The sequence below is a fragment of the Urocampus carinirostris genome, chromosome 1 (genome assembly GCF_059441175.1).
Source record: "Urocampus carinirostris isolate Australia breed hairy pipefish chromosome 1, RoL_Ucar_1.0, whole genome shotgun sequence".
Lineage (NCBI taxonomy): Eukaryota > Metazoa > Chordata > Actinopteri > Syngnathiformes > Syngnathidae > Urocampus > Urocampus carinirostris.
Genome location: NC_142349.1, coordinates 63962954 through 63985273, shown reverse-complemented (window position 1 = coordinate 63985273; position 22320 = coordinate 63962954). Strand labels below are relative to the sequence as shown.

The window sequence follows — 22320 nt, the reverse complement described above, 5'->3', positions numbered from 1 at the left end:
TCCATATGGTGTACTGTATTGTACTGTGTACAGGGGGGTGTACTGCAAAGGTTTTTTGTTTTTTTTTTGAAGGGGCGTCGCCACTTCGCGGATTTTCACTTTTCGCGGGTGGTTTTGGTCCCCATTAACCGCGATAACCGAGGTCCCACTGTTCCCCGTTGGCTTACTTTTAGCATTATTTTTTCTCATTTTATACATAACTTGTAGTCGTGTTGATTCTATGTAGTTCACAGTTTTGCCTCTTAGTGGCAGCACCGACTCCCGAGCTCGCATCCTCCCCTGAAAAACAAGGAAAAACAAAGACGAAGAAGAAGATCGATTTTTTTTTTTTGGTCCCACAACAAAATATGCCAAAGTTTCCCTGAGCCGCCACTGCTGTCTTCGTCTCTCCCCTAACACCTAAAATGGGCTTCGTTCCAGACCGTGGCGGCTTTTATCTTCTCCTGGTGATAATTGTGCTCTCGGAAACCAATTTTCGATGGGTAAGTTGCATTTTGCCGGCTCTTCTCGTCATTTAAATACATGACTCAGCTCCCGAAGCTGTAAGGTAAATACTTGGAGATTGACGGCTAAAATGAGCTCTTGCTAACTTGCGTGTATTCGTCGTTAATCTTTTTTTTCATTAAACGATATTCGTGCGAAAAATAATACTCATAAAACATTTAAAAAATGTTATAAAAAGCCTAGCGAGCAGTTTTCCAACTCGTCGTCCATGACGTTTTAATACAGAACTTGGCGACACCTTGATGCAAGCATTGGAATTAAAGCCTGGTTCGATTTTGGCTTTGTGTTAACTCTCAAAACTGTACAATTACAGTATTTGGATTATTTGAATTAAATACTGAAAGAAACCTTTCAAAGTCATGTTTATTTGTATAGCCCTTAATCACAAAGAGTTTCAAAGGGCTGCACAGACCACAGATTATTGCAAACCATCCCCTGATCTAAAACCTACAGGAGGGCAAATAATACACAGCTATATATAAAATATAGGTTATTAATATGCTATAGAATAGAAGTGTGTTTTATGCTTAGATTTAAACATTTCCACTGAGGTTGCAGATCGGATCTCAGGGGGAAGAGCATTCCACAGCACTGGAGAACGCTCTCGAACCTGCGGATCGCTTCTTGGGTCTGGAGATCCGGAATAATCTGTTGCCTCGTTAGCGATGCTACAGTGTCGAAAAGGATTTGGGGGTTATTCTATAGCGCCGCAATCGCCTTTGAAAAATAGGCTTATTTTGCAGAGGCAAGGGCTGCTTTATACTTATACAAGTTGTCACACCAGGTTTGACGGAAAACATCAAGCTTGGTAGCGTGCCATTTTCTTTCAGATTTTCTGCAGTCTTGTTTAAGGGATCTAGTTTCATCAGTAAACCAAGGCGTGCGTCTTTTAGGTCGTGATTTAAGCCGTTGGGGCGTTACGGAATCCAGGACACTAGCCAGGGTAGCATTAAACTCATTAATGAATGAGTCAATTTAGCCTTTATATAAAGGAAACGACGCAACTACTCCTGAAAGAAGATTAGAGAGCTCAAAAGCTATGCCAGTGCAAATATTGCGTCCGCTAAATCCTTTAGTTTCTTTAATACAACATTTAGCCAGCACCTCAAATGTAACTAACAGACATTTTGTAAACAAAAATCATATCAAATTATGTTGAATGGTGGGTTGCGTCGTTTGAGTTATCTGTGAATGTGTCATCCTTTTAATCTAATGTGTAGCTTTGCTAAAAGTAAGTTAAAATCAGAGAGGTGCAGAGGAAAATAAAGAATGAAGGCTCTTTAATCTAAGTTGGGCATTGTTAACACAAAAAGCCTTCATTCTTTATTTTCCGCCGCCCCTCTCTGATTTTATCTTACTTTCAGCATGGTTACACATTAGATTGAAAGAATGAGGGTGGGGGAGTGCTGGAGACCGATGTCATGCTCGTTCTGCAAGTTTTTTTTTTTTTGTGTTGATTGATAGTGTAGTATGAAAACGGTGAAAGTCAGAAAAGGCTAGTTTCAAGTAGAGTCCAAATTCCAACCAAAGAACGATGAAAAAAGAAGAGTTTATTTTAGCGCGTTTAAGAAATTGACATTATGAACAAACTCACTAAGGTTGCAATAAATGACGCAAGCAAGGTGAAGTCGGCAGCGGGTAAAAAAGTTCCTAATTCTGTACAGCTCCATAACACTGTTAATTCGAAAAAAAAAGCAATGTTCATTTTTTTTTTTTCAACAGAACACTGTATTATTTCACCACGAGATGTCGTTGTAGGTTTAGTGTAACCGAAAATAAGTGCATCAAAGCACAAGGAAGAATACAAACCCGCACAATTTTTCTGCTGCCTACAACTCCTGACTTGCGTCGTCATTGTAGCCTCTGTTAAGATCAATATGTTGCGCATGCCTGTATGTGTATTCCTAGGTTGCGCTCTAATAAACTCTTGTTCTCTTATCTTTCTTGGTGTTTCGGTTTGCATGTGGACTGTACTTGAAACGGGTGTTACACTGACTAATAGAAAGAAAACAAAAAAACATTGGTATGTACATGCTGTCACTCTCTACCACTCCCATTTCTCCTACCTAATTTGTTCCGCCCCAAGCAGCTTTGCTAAAACTAAGATAAAAGCATAAGGGCTCTTTGAACTCAGTTGTGCATTGTTAACACATACTCAATAGAGAAAGTATTTAACTTTCCACTTTTTACGGACACCTCAAATGACGCACCCCGTAAAGTTTGACCTGTTTCACAACATGCATGTCACTTTGTGTTCTGGTACTGTTATGCTACAATGGGCACTGGGGAATCTCAATCTTAAAAAGACGCGCACTTAAACCCTAAAATTGTCCCCCCCCCAAAAAAAACTTGAAACAGACAAAAAGCACACCCCATTTTATTTCATTTTTTTGATAAAACAGACATTGACATTTTTGTTTGGCAACTGACCTGTTTACAACAAGTCATTGAAAGCATAGATAAAACGCCAAAGTGCAGCATTTCAGGTGAAACAAAGCTGTCTCAGAATCAGTGTTCCCTCTAAGCTGCACACTGCTCGCACATTCTCAGCGCTCAAGAAAATCTAGCCAGCGCACAAAAATGAGGGCTCAAAATTACTGATTAAGAAGCGACTTAAGTCAAAGTTACAGTGCATGAAGGTAAAAATACAAGGGCTCCCCCGACGTTGTGTCCTAAATGCGGTGTTTTGAAGTCGAGTCGAAGTAGAACTAAGTAGAACTAAGTTGAGTAAAGTTAGTAGAGTTTGTCGAGACCGGGCTCCTTCGGCTCGGCTCACTAAAAGGAACCGGCTCTTTCGGGTCCTAAACGGCTCTTCAGGTTGTTTTTGCTTCTTTCATCCCAACATGACCAAATATTATGTAAAATTATGCACAACATGACTTACAGGTAGGGGGGAATAGAACAAGAAAGAAAAAAATACCAAAATGAAAAAGTAGTGAAAAGCTAAGAAAAAAAGAAACAAAGGGAAGAGAAAAAAAGAAGGAAAAATTTAGAAAAAAGCCAGAAAAAAAGAAAATAAAGAAATGTAGCAAAAAAGTAAATAGAGAACAAAAAAAGTAACAGCTCGGAAAAAATAAATACAATGAGATTTTTTTTAAAGGAATTAAAAAAAAGTAGAAAAAAGAAGAAAAAGTTTGTGTTGCATTCAAATAATTTCCAATTATATCAAGTGAATCTTGTTGCCAACATTGTACTTCCACTAAAAAATGTGATTAAGTACAGTTCTGTATCTTGCCACCGACTAAATAAGCCCCCCAAAATGTTAATATTATGCGACAAAATATATCAGGAAATAAAAAGAAATGTATATCTTGTGAAAGAATTGTAAGAACAAACGACGTTTGAAGGCCGTACAACCTTTGCAATAGTACATGAGTCAATTCATTCAAAAGAGAAAAATCATTTGGCATTGCCGGAAACTCAGCAAATTGTCAAGTTTTGGACATGTTTGATATTAATTATCTTGCCACACTTGGGATTATGGTTGCTCACTGTTGTTTCAAGCGTTGCTCACCGACTTTGTGTGAACGCTCAGACCCGTAAGGAAAATTACAGGGAACATTGCTCAGAATGCAACAAGGCCTTCGCCAGGTTTCTCAGTATCGGTACAGTGCTTTATGCAATGCTACGTTTTTGTCCTTCTGTCTAAAGGACATTCCACCCGACGCTTTGCGGTTTGTCAATACGGAGTTTGCAACATTACAGTCTCGTCAATTTTTAATGATTTCTCCGTGACCTTGGCCTTTTTGTTGTTTTTCTGATCAGCCGTTTTTAAATTTAGTGGCACGTTGCGTCGCAGTTCAATATCAATCACACTTGTTGGATTTCAAAGCATTTAGTAGATTCTAAATGAAGCACTCGAAGTAAAAGTAAAATAATTCATCTTGTTTTCATACAAGTTTTAGGCCCTGGGCAAGCATTTTACATCTTTTGATTACTTGCATATCATATTAAACATTTATTTCTGATATGACATTAATTCTCCCATTTATGTGTCCACAAATGGCCATTTTTTTCTTCATTGCAGATGCAAAGACAGCATTTATTCCTAATATATTTTTTGTCTTTTCGTCAATCTAGAGCAATAATGTCCATAGATTTTAGTCCAGTCTTCATTAAGTTACCTACCATCTTATATCATCGGTGTTAGTCTATGTAAATGCACAGTAATTATATTTTTAGTTGTTGTTTTTTTCAAATTAGATTTAATTCAGTTTAGTTTAGTTTTGGTCAGGTGAAAAATGTCTGTGAATTTTAAAGTTTTGTGAAGTCCTCGTGATGGCTCCTAAACCCTCTTCATCCCTTGGTGCAGCTTGTGAACCGAAGAAAAAGCGAAATATGCTAACAATTACCGAAAAAGTGAGTTTATTGGACAAATTGAAAGCAGGAAATAGCTACGCTAGCGTAGCCCGACAATATGGCCTTAACAAATCCACTGTTAGATACATAAAGAGGGAAGAGAAGAACATCCGCAAAACTGCTGCAATATCTTTCACCATCTCATATCATCGGTATTAGTCTATGTAAATGCACAGTAATTATATTTTTAGTTGTTGTTTTTTCAAATTAGATTTAATTCAATTTAGTTTAGTTTTGGTCAGGTGAAAAATGCCTGTTGACGTAATTAGCACGATTTGGTGCAAGGGAACCAATCCCTACTATATACCATGGTTTCTTGATTACCGTGATCCCTCATTTATTGCTATGGTTAGGTTCCAAAATGAACCCGTGATATGGAAATCTGTGAGGTAGAATGCCCAACCCCTCTTTTTTTTTTTTTTTTACAATTATTACATAATAATTACTTTATTATACACTGGAAGCAAAAACAAAAAACTTTTAAAGGCTGTACCATTTGTTTAACGACTAAAAGTATTGTATAAACACTTTTTATTAATTTGTTTTAAAAAAAATACTGTACCGTCAAATAATAAGCGTCTGTTTAGCCGATCATGATGCAGAATACACACTGCACAATGCAAATTCCTGAAGCAGAAAAACCGTAAAAAGTAAACCGCATTATAGCGGGGATTACTATAATTTGATGAATCTGTGTGTGCTTTTGGTACCATAAAATTTAATAGAGTGGAACCTCGGTTCTCGACCATAATCCGTTCCAGAACCCTGTTCGAAAACCGATTTGGTCGATCACCGAAAATCGTTTTTGCCATTAAAAGTAATGTAAAATCATTTTAATCCGTCCCAAATCCTTGAAGGCTTACCATGAACGTAAACATGAAGCTAACCCAGGCTAATCGTACGTTCGCGTTAGCGTAATCTTCCGTACGAAAGATGTCGCTAACATGAACGTGTAAAAATAAAAAAATCAGGTCGTTTACACGTCATTTAGCACCGGGGTCTCCACAACAAGTGGTGAGCGGTTAAAGGATAAAGAAAAGATTTGTGAATAGGATTTCTTACCTTTGTGGTGGTCTGCAGAAGCCATGCTCTATTCCCTCGAAAGAAGGGAAACTCGCACATCTTCTTCATATTTTGCTATTATTTCTTTCTTAAATGCAATAGTTGTACGCACTGCTCTTCTTTTTTCACCTGTAGCAACTTTGCTGCTTGCACCGACCTTCTTCCGAGGCATAATTAGGGGTTAAAACACTCCGTTCACCGATATTAAAGACGAAAGCGAAAAGAAGTGCGAGCGCACGTCATAACAGTTCTTCACGAGGGGTGGGGGCAATCTACACCCGTACGCCGCTCAGCATCGCCCCTAGCGTACCGGCGTTCGAACTCCGATTTTTTGAACGAAAACCGAAGCAAGAATTTCTCAATTTTTGGTCGAGAACCGATTTGATCGAACTGAGAGGCGTTCGAAAACCGAGGTTCCACTGTACTGGCTTAAAAGTGTCCTTCCCCGTCTGTTTTTCTTAACCATTAGAATTTAGAAAAAAACTAATTTGATATATATTAGTTGGTTTGTTCACTTTCAAATCTAAGTTGAAATAGTTGTTTGTTATTCCAGTAGTTCATGTTGAGAGTGTAAATGTTAAAACCTCAGCTCTAGAGAAGTTTTTCCACCGTTACCTCACTGGAACAATTTTCTGCTTTACTCAGGCATTGACGAACGTAATCTTTGTCTAATTGACGAGCTCTGTTTTCCTTTAATCTTTGGCCTTGTTTTGTTTCAGTGCATCATGTTTTTAGTTCACCTTTTACCCAGTCTCATCAACAATATGACTGTGAACCTAAACAAACTTGGCATTTTGACAGTTTTGCGCCGGGCGTGGCATTCCCACGGCACCCTTGAATTGGGCAGAAAGACAAAAGTAGCCCCTATGATGAAGCTAGTGGTCGATTGTGATTGAAAAAGAAACACGCTTTGTAGAGTAAGTGAATTTACTTCCTTCTAGTCATTGCTTCCAACTTGAGCATGTGAGTACTGTGGTGCTGAATCGGCATCAAAACTACGAATGATTGCATCTGAAAAAAAGGCCGTGTGCAGATTGCACATTTGTGGTTGGGAATGAGCAGTTTCACCTTTTCAAAATGCCTTTTCTGAAACTCATTTATCTCTTATGGAGGACCAATCCTGCCATATGTATAAATAAATAAATGCTTACAAATATATGGCACATAAGTATATAATAGAATAGAATATACCTTTATTGTCATTGTTACAACATGGGATATATCGTGACAACGAAATTGGACGTGGCACTCCAGTATCACATTTTACAGTGAGGATAAAGAAAACAAAGAGATAAAGGAACAAAGAAGATGTTTGTACTGTCCTTGTTGTATAGGCTTTGTTTTCCTCCGGAGGGGGGGGTGTATGAGGGGGTGAGGGACAGACAGAGATGGGCGGATCCAACTAGATGTTTGATCTTACTGTACACACGGTCCAGTGTTTTTTTTCCCTAATTGCTCAGTCCACGTATTGAATGGATTTGGGAGGTACAGTCCTTAAACATGCCCGATTAAAGTCGACGATAAAAGCTCCGTCGGGGTGTGCAAGCTGCTGTTTATTGATAGCAGCAGGCAGGAGATTTAGCGCTATGCTAACGTTAGCATCCGGTGGAACGTTAGTATCTGGTGGAACGTAAACAGCAAGCACAATGACCCCAGTTAGCTCTCTCAGTAGATACTCTGTAGAGACAGTACATAAATGAATCACGTAGTACTTAAATATATGACATCAATGCAATGCATTCATTAATGCATATTTTTCATCAATTTATTTTGGATTAATTTTGTTTTTTATTTTCTTGTGTATTCTGTCATTTATCCAGTCGTGTATTTATTTTGTCACAACCAAATGGTATTCAAATGAAGGGGCGGGTCGAACTGCCTGAGATTTTCACATACTGTATAGCCTTTTCTTTCATCACCGATCAACCAATAGGTAAAACCATTTGGCAACTGGGCGGCCTCCTCATTTGAATAATTTTTAACACGACAAAATGAATTGCGCAAGACACGACAAAATAATTGACAAAACACATGACAAAAAAATTAAATGACCAGACACAACAAAACACACGGCAAAGAGGCCAGCAAAACATGTAGTGAAACACGCCATGAAACAAATGACAATACACAACACGTTACACGACGTGATACTAGAAACCCTCGACAGAACCCTCGATGAAACCTAGAGCGCAACAAGTGACAAATAAATACCAAAATAATTAAATGACTAATTATATGACAAAATGCAGAAAATGAAAATGAAAAAACATGAATACATTGCTTTTATGGCAGATAATTAGGTATGATGTGATCTATTTGTGTGTTTATTCATTTATATGGCCTATATGTATATATACATTTATTGGATTTATACATACATTCATTTCTAGTACATATGCCAGGATCAATCCTTCATAATTTCGTGCTTCTTCTCTTTTTTTCTTCTACTGCGGCTTAATTCCTTCATAAGAAAATGTGTTTTCGGAATTGACTACAGCTGTTGAGTTAGAAGAATTGCTGTGACTAAACTAGTGTCGTGAATTTAATTCAAAACGTACGCATGACCCGTAAAAGGAAATGCCATTGCAGAAGTGAAATAGTGTATATTCAGACCCTTCTAAAAAGTTAAGGCACAGACGAAGTCAGCTGAACTTTCAACATCTATCCGGTCAATGTTCTGTGGGAGTCTTTTAAGTCGTCTTCAAAAGTAGTAGAAGTAGTCAAGAAATAGTAGAACAAATGTTATCATACTTTGCATTCAGATTTTTTGGAGGTGCCCACTGGTAATTTGCACGAAAGTGGAAAAAAAATCTAGGCTCACCTATTAAACTCAGCTAGATCTGGGCTGGCCGGCGCATTTGTGTTGATTTATAAGAAAAAAAAGTTACGCAAGCACTTTTAGGAAAGGGAAAGCTGCCTTCCACACCATGAAAGTGCATGATGTATACAAAGTATTGTGTAAAATATGAAGCGAGTCAGAGGCATTATTTTTGGCTGCTTACGTGGGAGGCACAGGTTTGAGTCCCGGCAAACGCAACAAAGACAAATGTTCCATTTATTTTAAGATTATTTTTTTCTCCATTTTTCTTCTCTTTGAAGTTGTTTATCACATGTTTACCCTGGAGCTTCATATCTATTCTTTCTGCAAACAATGTTCACCACATTGTTATCAATGACAATAAAGACTAATCCATTTATTGATTTTGTTTTGTTCTATTTTATTGTTCTTTTATAAAAAAAAAATAGGAACTGATGAATAGGAGTTTGATCTCGTACTGTAATTACCCTTGTCGAAAATTTCATTGAAACCATCTTTGCATTTTTTGTGGCACTTTACGATCTAAAAAAACAGCCATAATATATATACTCTTTAAAGCTCTGACGGCACTTTGACGAGCATTTTAAATTGGCATAGAAAACATATCGCCTGACAGCTAGACCACATTACTTCAAAGCGACTGTAGCACTTATACAGTCAACATAATTTAATAAAGTCAAGTTATGTTTATTTGTATAGCCCTTAATCACAGAGTCTCAAAGGGCTGCACAGACTACAGATTATTGCAAGCCACAGACTATCATTACACCATCTTCTGATCTAAAACCTACATGAGGGCAAGGAAAAACTCAAAAACCTCAACATGAGGAAAATGAAGAAACCCTGAGAAGGGACTGCACATGAGGTAATCCCCCTTCCAGGATGACCAGGCTGCAATGGATGTTGAGATAACAAATAATAAACTAATTTATATATATGAGTCCTTGAACCCAATTGGGCATTGCTAACACATACAGTTGTATGCAAAAAGTTTGGGAACCCCCGATCGTTCTCAAGATCCTCCTTCATAAATCATTGGTTGTTCCGATAGGCAAGTTCAGTTAAAATAAATATATAGATCAGACCTGGGCAAATCTTTTGATTCGTGGGCCGTAACTGGGTTAAATTATTTTGCTATAGGGCCATGGAAAAAAAATCCTTTATTTGCTTCCACCAAAACATTCTCGAATCTGATTTCTCGACAATACATGAGGGAAAAAAGATAATGTAGTCCTATCTCCATTTTTGGCATTTTTTGAAATATGATTTGCATTTTTCTGCACATTCCATCCAGGCAAGAGAAAAAAATGACAAACAAATGGAAATAAGTCTTTTTAGAATAGCAGCAGCTATATGCATTTATGAACAATCATGCAGACATTTAGAAGTACCTGTCATCTTACTTTTTAATTTATCTGTAAATAAACTGTATAATAAAATTGGTAATAAATTATGTCCCTTTTTAAAAAAAAACTCACAATGCAATAGGGCTCTCTTATACATTCCTTTTTTTAAATTTGTGAGATATGTTAAAAGCAATAAATTAGCAAAGTACAGAAAAATGTAGCCCGTTAAATGAATGTTAGGGACAGTGGGAACAAACAATAGTGCCTCCAAATCAACAGGTTTTCTATTGGTAGTATATTTTCTTACCATTTTATTCACATTATCCCTATATTCATAACGTTTTCCTTTGTTGAGCCAGAGGGAAAAGCCTGCAGAATGATTAAAATAAAGCAACAAATCAAGGAAGACCATGTAAATGCCATAAAACCCATAATATATTCACATGAATGACATTAGTAGTGCCAGATGTATTTGTGGGAATTTTAGCTTGGTTGCTAGCCTGGTCTGGCTGGCTGAAAAGAATAAATCACCATGGTAGCTTAAGAGAGCTAAATTTAACCTCTTTTCATGCAACCGACTTGAGGCTTCAATTAGCCAAAATAATCTTGGCTTAATCCCTTGTCTTGGTTTCATGCAATAACCCCATGTTGTTGTGTTGCATCCCACAGAATGCGGCAGCAGCCCAACACTGCGTTTGGTATGGAGAATGTGGCAATTCAACATATGTCCCTGGAAAGAAATACAACTGTAACTACACTGGGCCCCCCAAAGCTTTGGACCCTGAAGGCTCTAAACTCCTCACGGTACGCGGTCTTACCATATGATTACTATACTATGTTGACACAGGATAACATGAAATCCTCCATATATATTTTGTATTGGTCTGTTTTATCATAAAAATTGCATAAATCGAGTAGGTTTTGTTTTGATTTTTTTTTTTTTTATGTTTTAAAAAAAAATCTTCTTTGTATTTCCTTTTATTTTTATTTTTATTTTCTTTAATTGTTTTATCATGATACCATTGTTCTTATTTGTTATTTGTTGGAATTTGGACTCTACTTGTTATTTAGTATTTTATGATGTTTCGTTTACTGTTTCATCTGACATTTTTTGTTACCAATTAGTTTGATCTAATTTAATTTTATATGTACTTTATTACCGTCAAATTATTTTCAAATGTAATTTTCATGACTTTTTTGTGCATTAGTTTAGCTGTTGTTTTTTTTTTTTTTCAGTTTCTAACTGATAAATGGATTGAAAATATTCTATGTAATCATTACTCTCGTGTAATGCAGGAACTGTGTCCCGGTTATGACTATGGAAACCGGGAACTCTGCTGCGATGTGGACCAGTTGCGGACTCTTGACGCGAGTCTTCAACTTCCGCAGCAGTTCCTTTCTCGGTATGAACTTGAGCTTTTATCACGCAATACAGTAGATTCCGAGGATACCAATGTTAATTGATACCTATCTTAATTGGTTAATTAAGTTTTTCGAAGTTTCGAACCCCTGGTCCCCCAGATAAAAACATTTAAATAACAAGAAGTCTATAGTAAAAACGACATATATGTAATAGACATTCATATAACTGAATAACATCATCAATAAATGTACATGTAAAGGAAAAACGACATTTCATTTACCTTTGATGTTATGTGACATGACCTGGTACAGTGGTGTTATTGGATGGATGCAGGGGGTAAGAGAAGAATGATTCAAATTAAAACTGATTTTAAAACTTCCGCTTGTGATGATTGTCGTGCCCTTAGGAAACCTTAATATTCTCCTTATTCTTGAAGTGACATTGTGTATTAACTAATGCCTCCTTGTGATAGTAAGAACTGAATTCATTAAAAAAAACTATTGATTTACATGATAAGCAAAACTAAATGACCGATCATATGAACGTGCAGGTCAAGACATTTGCATTTATTTTGCACAACATGAGCCTCACCTGTAGGACGCTGACGTCATTGTCCGCCATCTTGCTGCTACGGATATCCAAAAAAACTTGCGAAATGCTTGCTAAAAATGAGAAGAAAAATGGTGCAGTTCGGTCACTTAAAGTCTTCGTATTTTGGATTCTTCCTTATAATAATAATAACAATAATAATAATTTCCTTGTATTGTCATTCTGTGTAACAATGTACACAGAACGAAATGTCGATTGCACCTGACCCGTTGTAGCGAGCCGATGCAGCCGCAGCCAACAGAGGGCGCCGCCGACCACTTTTTAAGTCTTAGGAATGACTCGGCCGGGGCGCGAACCACCGACCTCCCAGTCTCAAAGCGGGCGCCTTACCATCTAGGCTACTTATGCTTTCTAGTACTCATTTTTTGGATGCACTACGCAATAAAGCAACTTCTAGTGGTCAATTCATCATACCGTCCCTTTAAAATCTGTCCTGAGATCATCGATTACGGCCATTTCCATCAGCGATGGTTATGTGCGTGTGCTTTTTGTATTTATTAGTAAATCTAAGTCCCTTTAGGATCATTGCAAGTCTTTGGACCTATAGCAAATAAATACAGTACAGTACAAAAAAAATACACCATTCAATTGTGCTACTTACAAAGTCTTTACGAACCACACGAGATTTTGAACTGAACAAAGCGAGAGAAAAGCATTGTGGGACAGAGTTCACCCATTAGCATATCAGCATTTTATAATTGTCTCGAGAACCAATAACAGACTAGAGTCTTATATGAACTCGACCAATAACACAGGCCTCTTAGAGGGGTTTGACATTAATAAGCACAAACACCGCAAGGTTTGAACAAAATAATAAAATGTCATATACAGTGGAACCTCGGTTCTCGACCATAATCCGTTCCAGAACCCTGTTCGAGAACCGATTTGTTTAATCACCGAAATCATTTCTCCCATTAAAAATAATGTAAATCATTTTAATCCGTTCCAACACCCTGAATGTTTACCATGAATGTTTAACGTAAACATGAAGCTAACCCAGGCTAATCGTACATTCGCTTTATTGTAATCTTCCGTACGAAAGATTACGCTAACATGAACGTGTAAAAATAAAAAATTAAGGTCGTTTACAAGTATTTAGCACCACAAGTGGCTAGCGCTTCATTGGAAAGGGGGCTCTGTTCCAACGCCCTGAATTTTGGGCTCGGTTCCAACACCCTGAATGTTTACCTGAATGTTCAATGTAATCATAGAGCCAACCCAGGCTAATCGTACGTTCGCGTTATCGTAATCTTCCGTACTAAAGATTACGCTAACACGAAAGTGTAAAAAAAAAAAAAAAGAATATAATTATGAATAGGATTTCTTACCTTTGTGGTGATCAGCAGAAGGCGCAGGCAAGATCGGAAACTCGCACACCTCTTTCATATTTTGCTATTATGTCTTTCTTAAAGGCAATAGTTGTACGAACAACTTTTCTTTTTTCACCTGTCCTGCTTGCACCGACCTTCTTCGGAGGCATAGTTAGGGGCTAAAACACTCCGTTCACCGATATTAAAAGCGAAAGCAAAAAGAGGCAAGTGCGCACGTGATAACAGTTGGTCACGAGGGGCGAGGGCAATCTACACCCGTACGCCGCTCAGCATCGCACACTAGCGTACGCACTCACGCATTACCGGCCTTCGAATTCCGAATTTTTGACCGAACAGCGAAGCAAGAATTTGTCGAAATTTTCGGTCGAACTCCGATTTGTACGAACTGAGAGGCGTTCGAAAACCGAGGTTCCACTGTATTGGAGAAAATGCCGGAAGCAGAAACCCGTAAAGTGACCCCTTATTCCGGGGGTCTACTGTATATTTATACTGACTAACATCCCCTGTGGGAATTTACAGGTGTCCTTCATGTTTCTCCAATCTGATGAACCTTTTCTGCGAGCTGACGTGCAGCCCGAACCAGAGTCTGTTCATGAACGGCACCAAGGTCAACGGCTCCAGCTTGGTGGAGGTCCAGTATTACATCGGACAAACGTTTGCCAACGGTGAGCTGGCCTCGTAGTTTTTGCAGGTGTAATGTCTGTTTTGATGGATCTTGCGTATTTCTGCAGCCATGTACAATGCCTGCCGTGACGTCCAAGCGCCATCCAGTAACTTGAAGGCCTTGACGCTGCTGTGCGGCAGGGACGCCAAGGACTGTAACGCCACCAACTGGATCCAATACATGTTCGACACCAGCAATGAACAAGCCCCCTTTCCTATTATTCCGATTTTCTCAGGTAAATGTTACATTGACTATATACCGTAAATTCCGGACTATAAGCCGCTACTTTTTTCCCAAATGTTAAGCCCAGCGGCTTATTCGGTGAAGCGGCCAATTTATGTAATTTTTCTAACTGCCACCAGCGGCGCTCGAGTACAAAAGGTAAGATTTAGACCGGTGGAATAAGTGCGCCGAGGTAGACGGCATCCTCTTAGTTTGAGTACGAATTGTCAGTCTGACAAAGGTTATTTCCGATAATGAGGAAGTCGCCCTTGATGGCGGCAGTTATAAGGAGCAAGATGAAGACGGTTAACCGTGAATTTCGCAATTGCGATACGGTTTTTTTACCAGATATGCATGATGCGTTGCGAGCATGTTATTAGTAGCGCTTTGGTACCTTTCACAGGCACGGTTTGGGATGAAAATTATATTATTATTAAAGCTTTGAAAACTCTCGGTGTACCGTCTTTCTTTGTAAATATGTGTAACCATGTATAATATGTATTTGCAACGGTATATTTTTGTGATGTATTTATTTTAGAGACTTATTGTGATACGTTTTCTACAAGCGAATCAAAAAGAAGGGGTGGAGCAAACGCGGGCTGACGGGAAGTGGGGTGAAGCTGAGTTAAATCTGTTTGTTGTTGCAGCGGACAATAGTGGATACCGGTATATATTTTTCCCACCCTTAACTTTGGAAATATACATTTTTTTCATTGGATTACTTTCAACGGGACCCGGACTTTAAAGGTCTGCATTCAATTCTAATTACAGGTATCATTTTCCGTTCATGTTGCCGATTGTGTTGTTTAGATTGTATACTATATTTATAGTTACAATTGCGGCACCCAGTCAAATTTGGGATAAGCTTTTAACTTTGCTACATGTTTTAATGTGGGCGCATGCGGCTTATATGCAGGTGCGGCTTGTGTAATGCCCGCAAAATGTAGTTTGTGCGGCTTATAATCAGGTGCGCTCTATAGTCCGGATTTTATGGTATACAGTATATATTTGCTGTATTTACAGACTCAAAGTTTGGCCGGGGGTGCGACTCCGGTAAGACTTATTTGTGAAATTATTAACGCATTATTATATCATTGAGTTTTAGATTTGTATTACCCGTACTGTATATCACTTCACATGTTGTTTTCAGATTAAACCGCAAGAGGGTGCTCTCGGCCTGTGTTGCTAATTTCAACCTTGTCTTGTTTGGGAGGGGCGGCGGGTTTCTGGTGCCGGCCGTTTTTCGAAGCGCAAGGAGGAAGCGGCTTATCAACTACCCTTCCTAGTTGGAGGAGTAGTTTATCTGGAAAAGTGACACAGAGGATGAATATTTCATTAGATTTTGTGATTTGGAGTGAAACTGATAGTTTGGTAAGCATGTTCTTTTTGCTAGTTTTTTTAATAACTCGTATTCGAGCGTGTATAAGATGTGGACGTGCGTGTAAGGTTAGTTTTACCGTACACTTATTCAGCCTGTTCTCCATTTTATTTTTATTGTTAAATGCCTTTCAAAATGGCATGTTTGTTTTTGGTGTTTGTGCGACTTATACTCCAGAGCAATTTATTGTCTGGAAAATATCGTATATAATATGTAACCGCGGTGTACCGTGTATCTGTCCCACCAAAGATCCACATTCACGCTGGACTGGATGATGAGGTTTTTATTATAGTTCCTGCAAATGAATGAGTCACAACACGTGGTTAGCTTCTCTGCTGGCTTTGATCTTGTTGGCAGCGCGCTGTTAGACTGCCCAAAACATTTTCTTTACAGTTGAGATACAATACAAGTTCAGAAAATCAATCATGACAATTATTTTTTCATCCATTTTAACAAGATACTTTTCACAAGAGAGCGTATAGTGGATTTTTAACGTTTACGATGAATTCAATATTTTTTTTTTTAAACTGAATTCGTCGTTTTTATATATATATATATATATATATATATATATATATATGTATGAGAAAATAGAAATAATAACAATAATGAGTATAAAAACGGGTACAATTTACCTGCAAATGAATGAGTCATAACACGTGGTTAGCTTCTCTGCTGGCTTTGATCTCTATAAGGGGAATTAGCATTTTAGCACAACATGCAACGTCCGGCAAAACTAACATAAAAGGCGACAGAAACAAAACGAAAATAAATCCAAACAGCTTGACAACATCAATCACATTACTGTGCACGTTGAGAGATTTGTCAGCTGTGGTTTTAATGTTTAAAGTTAACTTTTTGCGGAGCACCAAAAGATTGTGTCTTACCGTTGACAGCACGCTGTTAGACTGCCAACAAACCCCGCCTTCCGGTCACAAGTCAAAAGCCAAAACCAAACCTTACCCCATACCAGCAGGTGGCACTGTTCGACTCATCATTGCAGTACATTTACACAAAAACTATACATGTTTCAGCAGGAATTTCAATAAAACAAAAGTTATTATTACACCCGTTACATACATATCTATATATATATGTCAGCCATAACTATGTTGGTAACTATTGCTCAAAATTGACTTTAGATGTGCCGGTGTTTGGGTTCACCCCCATGAACAACCAGACTTACGGTTGCACTGAAGGCCTGGAGGATGGTTCAGGTCCTTGTTCCTGCCAGGATTGCAGCGATGCATGTGGGCCAAAACCCGTCCCTCCGCTTACGCCGCCTCCTTGGACCATCATCGGAATGGACGCCATGACCGTCATCATGTGGATCTCTTACATCGCTTTCCTCTTCGTGTTTCTCGGCACTGTGATTGCGGCGTGGTGTTACAGGTAATGGCATTTAGGTCTAGTTTATGTCTGTTGTTATTTTTATTTATTTATGTATGTATTTGTTTAACAATTGTAGCTGTTTTGTATGATTTAAGTTTACTTCTTTGTGATATATTTTATTTTGTTTGATTCTTTAAGTGTTTTCAAAATTCTATGACTTAAAAATAATGATTCCACTGGGAAAACATATTTGTATATTTTCAGTATTGTTTTTTCCATTTTATTTTAAAAGTTATTTTTCTATTAAAATAACAAACTGTTCTTGAAAACAGCAAGATGATACCATAAGTCAAACAATTTTACTTAAATCTCGTTTTATTTTGCTATTTATTTAGGTTGTTATTTTAGTAGATTAGGAAAATGCAACATGTATTGAAAATGTCTTGTAAAATGGGAATAACTTTATTAATTATAATATTTTTATTATGTTACTATTTACTTCACAATATATAAAAGTGTGTTTGTAAAATACAAAATAACGAAACTAAAAACTGCAACCTATTTAATAGTTTTCATATTGTTTTTTTGTCTTTTTAATGAAAATAAGTATCAAAATGAGGGAATGTTTCTGTATTTTGAATATTTTTTTCCTCATCAAATAAGATCGATAATACCTTGTTGGTCACTTGCATTATTTTCTTATCCTTTTTAATAACTACGATAATTTTTCTATAATTATAGTGATTACGTTAATGATTATTTTAAAGACTTTTTCTGACATAAGTTTTTGTTTCAAATGCTATATTTTAAAAATATTTATTGTTATACTATTTATCTTTACTATACGTTTATTAAAGTAATAAAACATGACACACAGGAGAAAACAAACAATTTTTATCTTACTATTTTAAAGTTATTTCTTCTCTATAATAATAAAAATGACTCTTCACAGTATCCAAATTGCTGCTGCCATCAGCATAACAATTTAGTATCCTTATATTTTTAAAAAATATTTTAATGGCACTTTTTCACTTTAATAATAAAAATGACTCTTCATAGTATCCAAATTGCTGCTGCCATCAACATAACAATTTATTATACTTAGTCTACTGTCACAATATGTTAACCCATTTTGTAACAATGACGATAAAGGTATATTCTATTCTATTCTACATTTTTTGATACGGATATGCTTTTTTTCAGATGCATTAAATAGAGAAATACTTCAACTTCGGTTTTAAATACCATTAAGACTACATTAAACTGGGCGGCAGTAGCTCAGGAGGTAGAGCGCTCGTCTTGGGATCAAGGGGTCCCAGTTCGAATCCCTGCTCGTTCGTGTCACATGTCGAAGTGTCCTTGGGTAAGACACTGAACTCCTAATACCCCCAATAAGCAGGTTAGCGCCTTACATGGCTGCAAGGCCGCTATTGGGAAATGTGGAGCACATTGTAAAACGCTTTGGGAAGTCATTGACTTGAAAAGCGCTATTTAAATGCAGATCATTTCATTGCATTTCATAACTGAAAATCTTTATTTTGGAATGGAATCATAAAATTTAGCAAGAGCGCAAACGGAACCCAACTAGTGCACCCTAATGAGTTTATTTTGTTTAGGAAAAGGACGGTCCTATCAGAGTACGGGCCCATATTGGATAGTAATAACCCGTTGTCTGTCAACAGTGATAACCCTGAAGCAGGTAATTGGGTTTCTCTCAGTTGCTTTCTAAAATGTGCTTTGAGTGTCGTAGCGTTACAACCAGTCTGTGTCTGCAGCCAACGCATCGTGCTGCGAGACGCTAGGGGAGCGTTTTGAAAACATGCTGCGGGTGGCCTTCACCTGGTGGGGCTCTTTCTGTGTACTCTACCCGGGCCTGGTCATCGTATGCAGCGTTCTTCTTGTGACGGCCGCCTCGGGCGGGCTGATGTACATGCGCATCACCACCGACCCCGTGGAGTTGTGGTCCTCGCCTGGCAGCCAGGCCCGCCAGGAGAAGGACTACTTTGATGCTCACTTTGGCCCGTTCTACAGGACGGCTCAATTAATAATTACCACGCCTCTCAACCAGACCTTTGACTATGATCCCTACTTAGGAGGCTCCACCGTCCCCTTCGGAGCCATATTGGATAAGGGGATCCTCCATCAGGTGAGACAGTCGGAGCTGCCGTGGTTTTTTTTTTCATTTGACCGCAATCATTTATAAACATTATTCGTATATGTATACACGCACACACACCGTATTTTCTGGACTTGATGGAATATTGAAACACCCAAACATTGAAAGTGCGCCTTATAACCTGGTGGGCATTATATACGGCGGTGGTTAAGATTGGAAATGCATACAGTATTTACAGGTTTGCATGTCCGTCCTTAAGCATTGATTTATTAATTGAAATCAACCGATAATCATCGCTGGCCCAAATAGCAATACATTGTATGCGACGGGATTTGAAGCAGAATCGTGGCATTGAGGGTGCCTACACTCTAGTGGTGCAGATGACATATGAAAAGGCATTAGAGTTTATCTCATTATCACGCTGCTTAAGGTGCCAGAAACACAGATTTGCACAGTGCATTTTGATGGGTTAAACATTCTCTCTCTCCTTTTCTTCCGCTCTGCTTCTATAACGTTGCGACAGAAATGGAAAATCTTTCAACAAAATACTATACAAGCTCTTTTACGTCCATAGACATATTAAACCAAAAGGTTATTGATGCACAGGTGAAGAAGTGGCGAGGCTGTTTAATCTATCAGAATGCACTGTGCAAATCAGTGTTTCCGGCACCACGAGTAAAAATAGTTTGATACTGCAATAAGCTATAACGCCTTTTCGTGTGTCATCTGTACCACTGGTGGTCTAATGTTAAAGTGTCGGCGTCCTTACCACCGCGATATGGGTCCAAGTCCCATTGCAAACAATGTTTGACAACTTTAATCAGCAATACTGTACTTATCGACTGATTAATCATTGCAGTATTAAACACCACATAAAAACGGTAGCTCTAACTGTAGACTTAATCTCATGCAACATATGCGCCCTATGTTTGAAAAATATATGACAATTTTGAGAGGTGCGATTGAAAATCTGGTTACCCTTTGTAGTGCAGTAATTACATTATTATTCATATGTAAGGTTCATTAGACGATAAGGCACATGGAATTAAAACTACAGTAAGAGCTAGGGTTGCATGAATAATAGATTTAAATTAAAAAAAATTGCTAATTTTACTTATTTTTATTTTGTACTCTTTGTTTTATTTTGCTAATTTCATTCCTTTTTTTGCAGTTAATTCTTATGGTTTAAATGTTATTTTGAATTTATAACTCTATCATCTGTTTTTTTAACTCTACTTTTTTTAAAGCTTTATATATTTCATTATGTTTCGTGTTGTTTTTATTTAACTTTTTTATTTAATTGTTTTTGTAAAAATGTTGTGTTATTGTATTTTTTTTAACATTGCTCTCTGTTTTTGTTGTTGTCTTTTGGCATTGTCTATAAAGTAAATATTATTGTTCAAAAAACGAAACTTTTCTTTTGGCAGCTTTTCTCTCAATCAGCTTTTTTGTCTATTATAATTGATTTGTGTCGCAATTGTTACATCATATTTTTCATTGATCAAAAATCAGGTTTTAGAATTTCCACAAAATATGCATTCGCATATCTGCGGCCAGTTACATTCAATTCTTATGAATTTCTGTGCTCCATTCTGGAAATATCAATGTAAAGCCATGACTTTTTTCTCTGTTTTTATTTATTTATTTATTTATTTATTTCCCACCAGGTGCTGGACCTCCAGCTCTCCATCGAGGCGCTCGTAGGCCAATATGAAGGGGAAAACGTCACACTAAAGGACATCTGCCTGGCCCCTCTGGCTCCTTACAATGACAATTGCACCATCCTAAGCGTCCTAAACTACTTCCAGAATAGCCACGAAGTTCTCGATCATTGGCTAGGCGACGATTTCTATACCTATGCCGACTTTCACAGCCACTTTCTCTACTGCGTCAGGTTCAATTCCCTCTCATTTTTCAAGGTTGCGGAGCATTTTTTCTGTATGTGAATTAGTGTTTAATAAAATAGTTGTTTTCTATTGCAGCGCTCCAGCATCACTCAATGACACCACTCTCACCCATGATCCTTGTCTTGGCACTTTTGGAGGTCCCATCTTCCCTTGGCTGGCCCTGGGGGGTTATGATTGTAAGCAACAACACACAATAAAGTAAAATTAAAAAAAATGATGGCCTGTATTAGGGAGGTTATGACATGTATACTAATTCTGCCTACCTGCTTATGAGTTTTAAGTGCAACTTTTATGATTAATAATCTAAAGGTCTCTTTTGCATAATCCTTTTCTTTATTTTCCTTGTGTTTGTGTCCCCAGCCACCAACTACAACAACGCGAGCGCTCTCGTCATCACCTTTCCGATCAACAACTACCTCAACGACACTGACAGGCTTGGCAAAGCTCTTGCGTGGGAAAAAGAGTAAGGGATTCTTTTTCACATAAAAAGGAGGAAGTCATTCTGTGATGTTACAATAAGGCAAATAGACAAAATCCCTTAGATTATAAATTTAAGATCCTTTACTTTCACCTGACTATACCATAATAGTCGACCCCCTGGTTACAGCATTTCTACATAACAATGCTTTCATGTTACTATGTGGAATAAGATGTTTTTTTCCAACCCCTCTTTAGCTCATGTTCTCCACCATTTTTTTGCAGGCCTCAGAAAGTACAAAATTTGAATTTTGCGGTGTTTGTGCACATGAACTGTGCGTGTTGCGTATCTCATACATATTGAATATGCCTATATGCTATTGTTCGACTTGGTATAAGATGCTGTTCTGCTATTGGATTGCATTACGGCATCATTAAAATGCTGTTATGCTATTGGCTGTAGTCCTTCTAGCAATGCCTTTCTTTCGCTTTTTTCCGTTCACACAGTGTGTTTCAAAAAGACTTGGTTGGTGTGATGCAATACTGTATTCTCGGTACTGTCGTTATTAACTGGGTTCCAAGACTTGCAGCAATGCTAAAAGGAGAAGCAACTATGGAAATAAAGCTTGTAGTTGTCTAGAAATGCAAAGAAGGCACACAAATCGTTACCCTTGGCATGGTGTATGATCATAACTAATGATTGATCGGGAAAATTTAGAATAATGAGGCGATAAAAGCAACCGTCTTCTAAGGCCATGAAACCCTTAACCGTCTGGGTCAACAGGGCACCACTTCCTGTGGTGTCTTGGGCAAGTACAGCCTGGTGGCTCCCAGACATCTACTGGACGTTTGCTCTCCCACATGAAAGCTAGTTCTTGTTTCCATCGTTACC

At 37.8% G+C, this 22320-nt stretch overlaps 1 protein-coding gene across 1 annotated transcript in view; it reads left to right on the top strand.

The window, feature by feature from the left end:
* The first annotated feature begins 327 nt into the window (after positions 1-327).
* npc1 (Niemann-Pick disease, type C1) overlaps positions 328-22320 on the top strand; it is a 40312-nt gene continuing 18319 nt past the window's right edge. Inside the window, exons 1-11 of the mRNA XM_088348262.1 lie at positions 328-482; positions 10759-10893; positions 11386-11492; positions 13912-14057; positions 14124-14291; positions 16799-17048; positions 18605-18687; positions 18764-19134; positions 20772-20998; positions 21087-21187; positions 21372-21474. Coding sequence (XP_088204388.1) covers positions 405-482; positions 10759-10893; positions 11386-11492; positions 13912-14057; positions 14124-14291; positions 16799-17048; positions 18605-18687; positions 18764-19134; positions 20772-20998; positions 21087-21187; positions 21372-21474 — 1769 coding nt within the window. The 5' untranslated portion in view covers positions 328-404. The remainder of the gene's footprint in view (positions 483-10758; positions 10894-11385; positions 11493-13911; positions 14058-14123; positions 14292-16798; positions 17049-18604; positions 18688-18763; positions 19135-20771; positions 20999-21086; positions 21188-21371; positions 21475-22320) is intronic.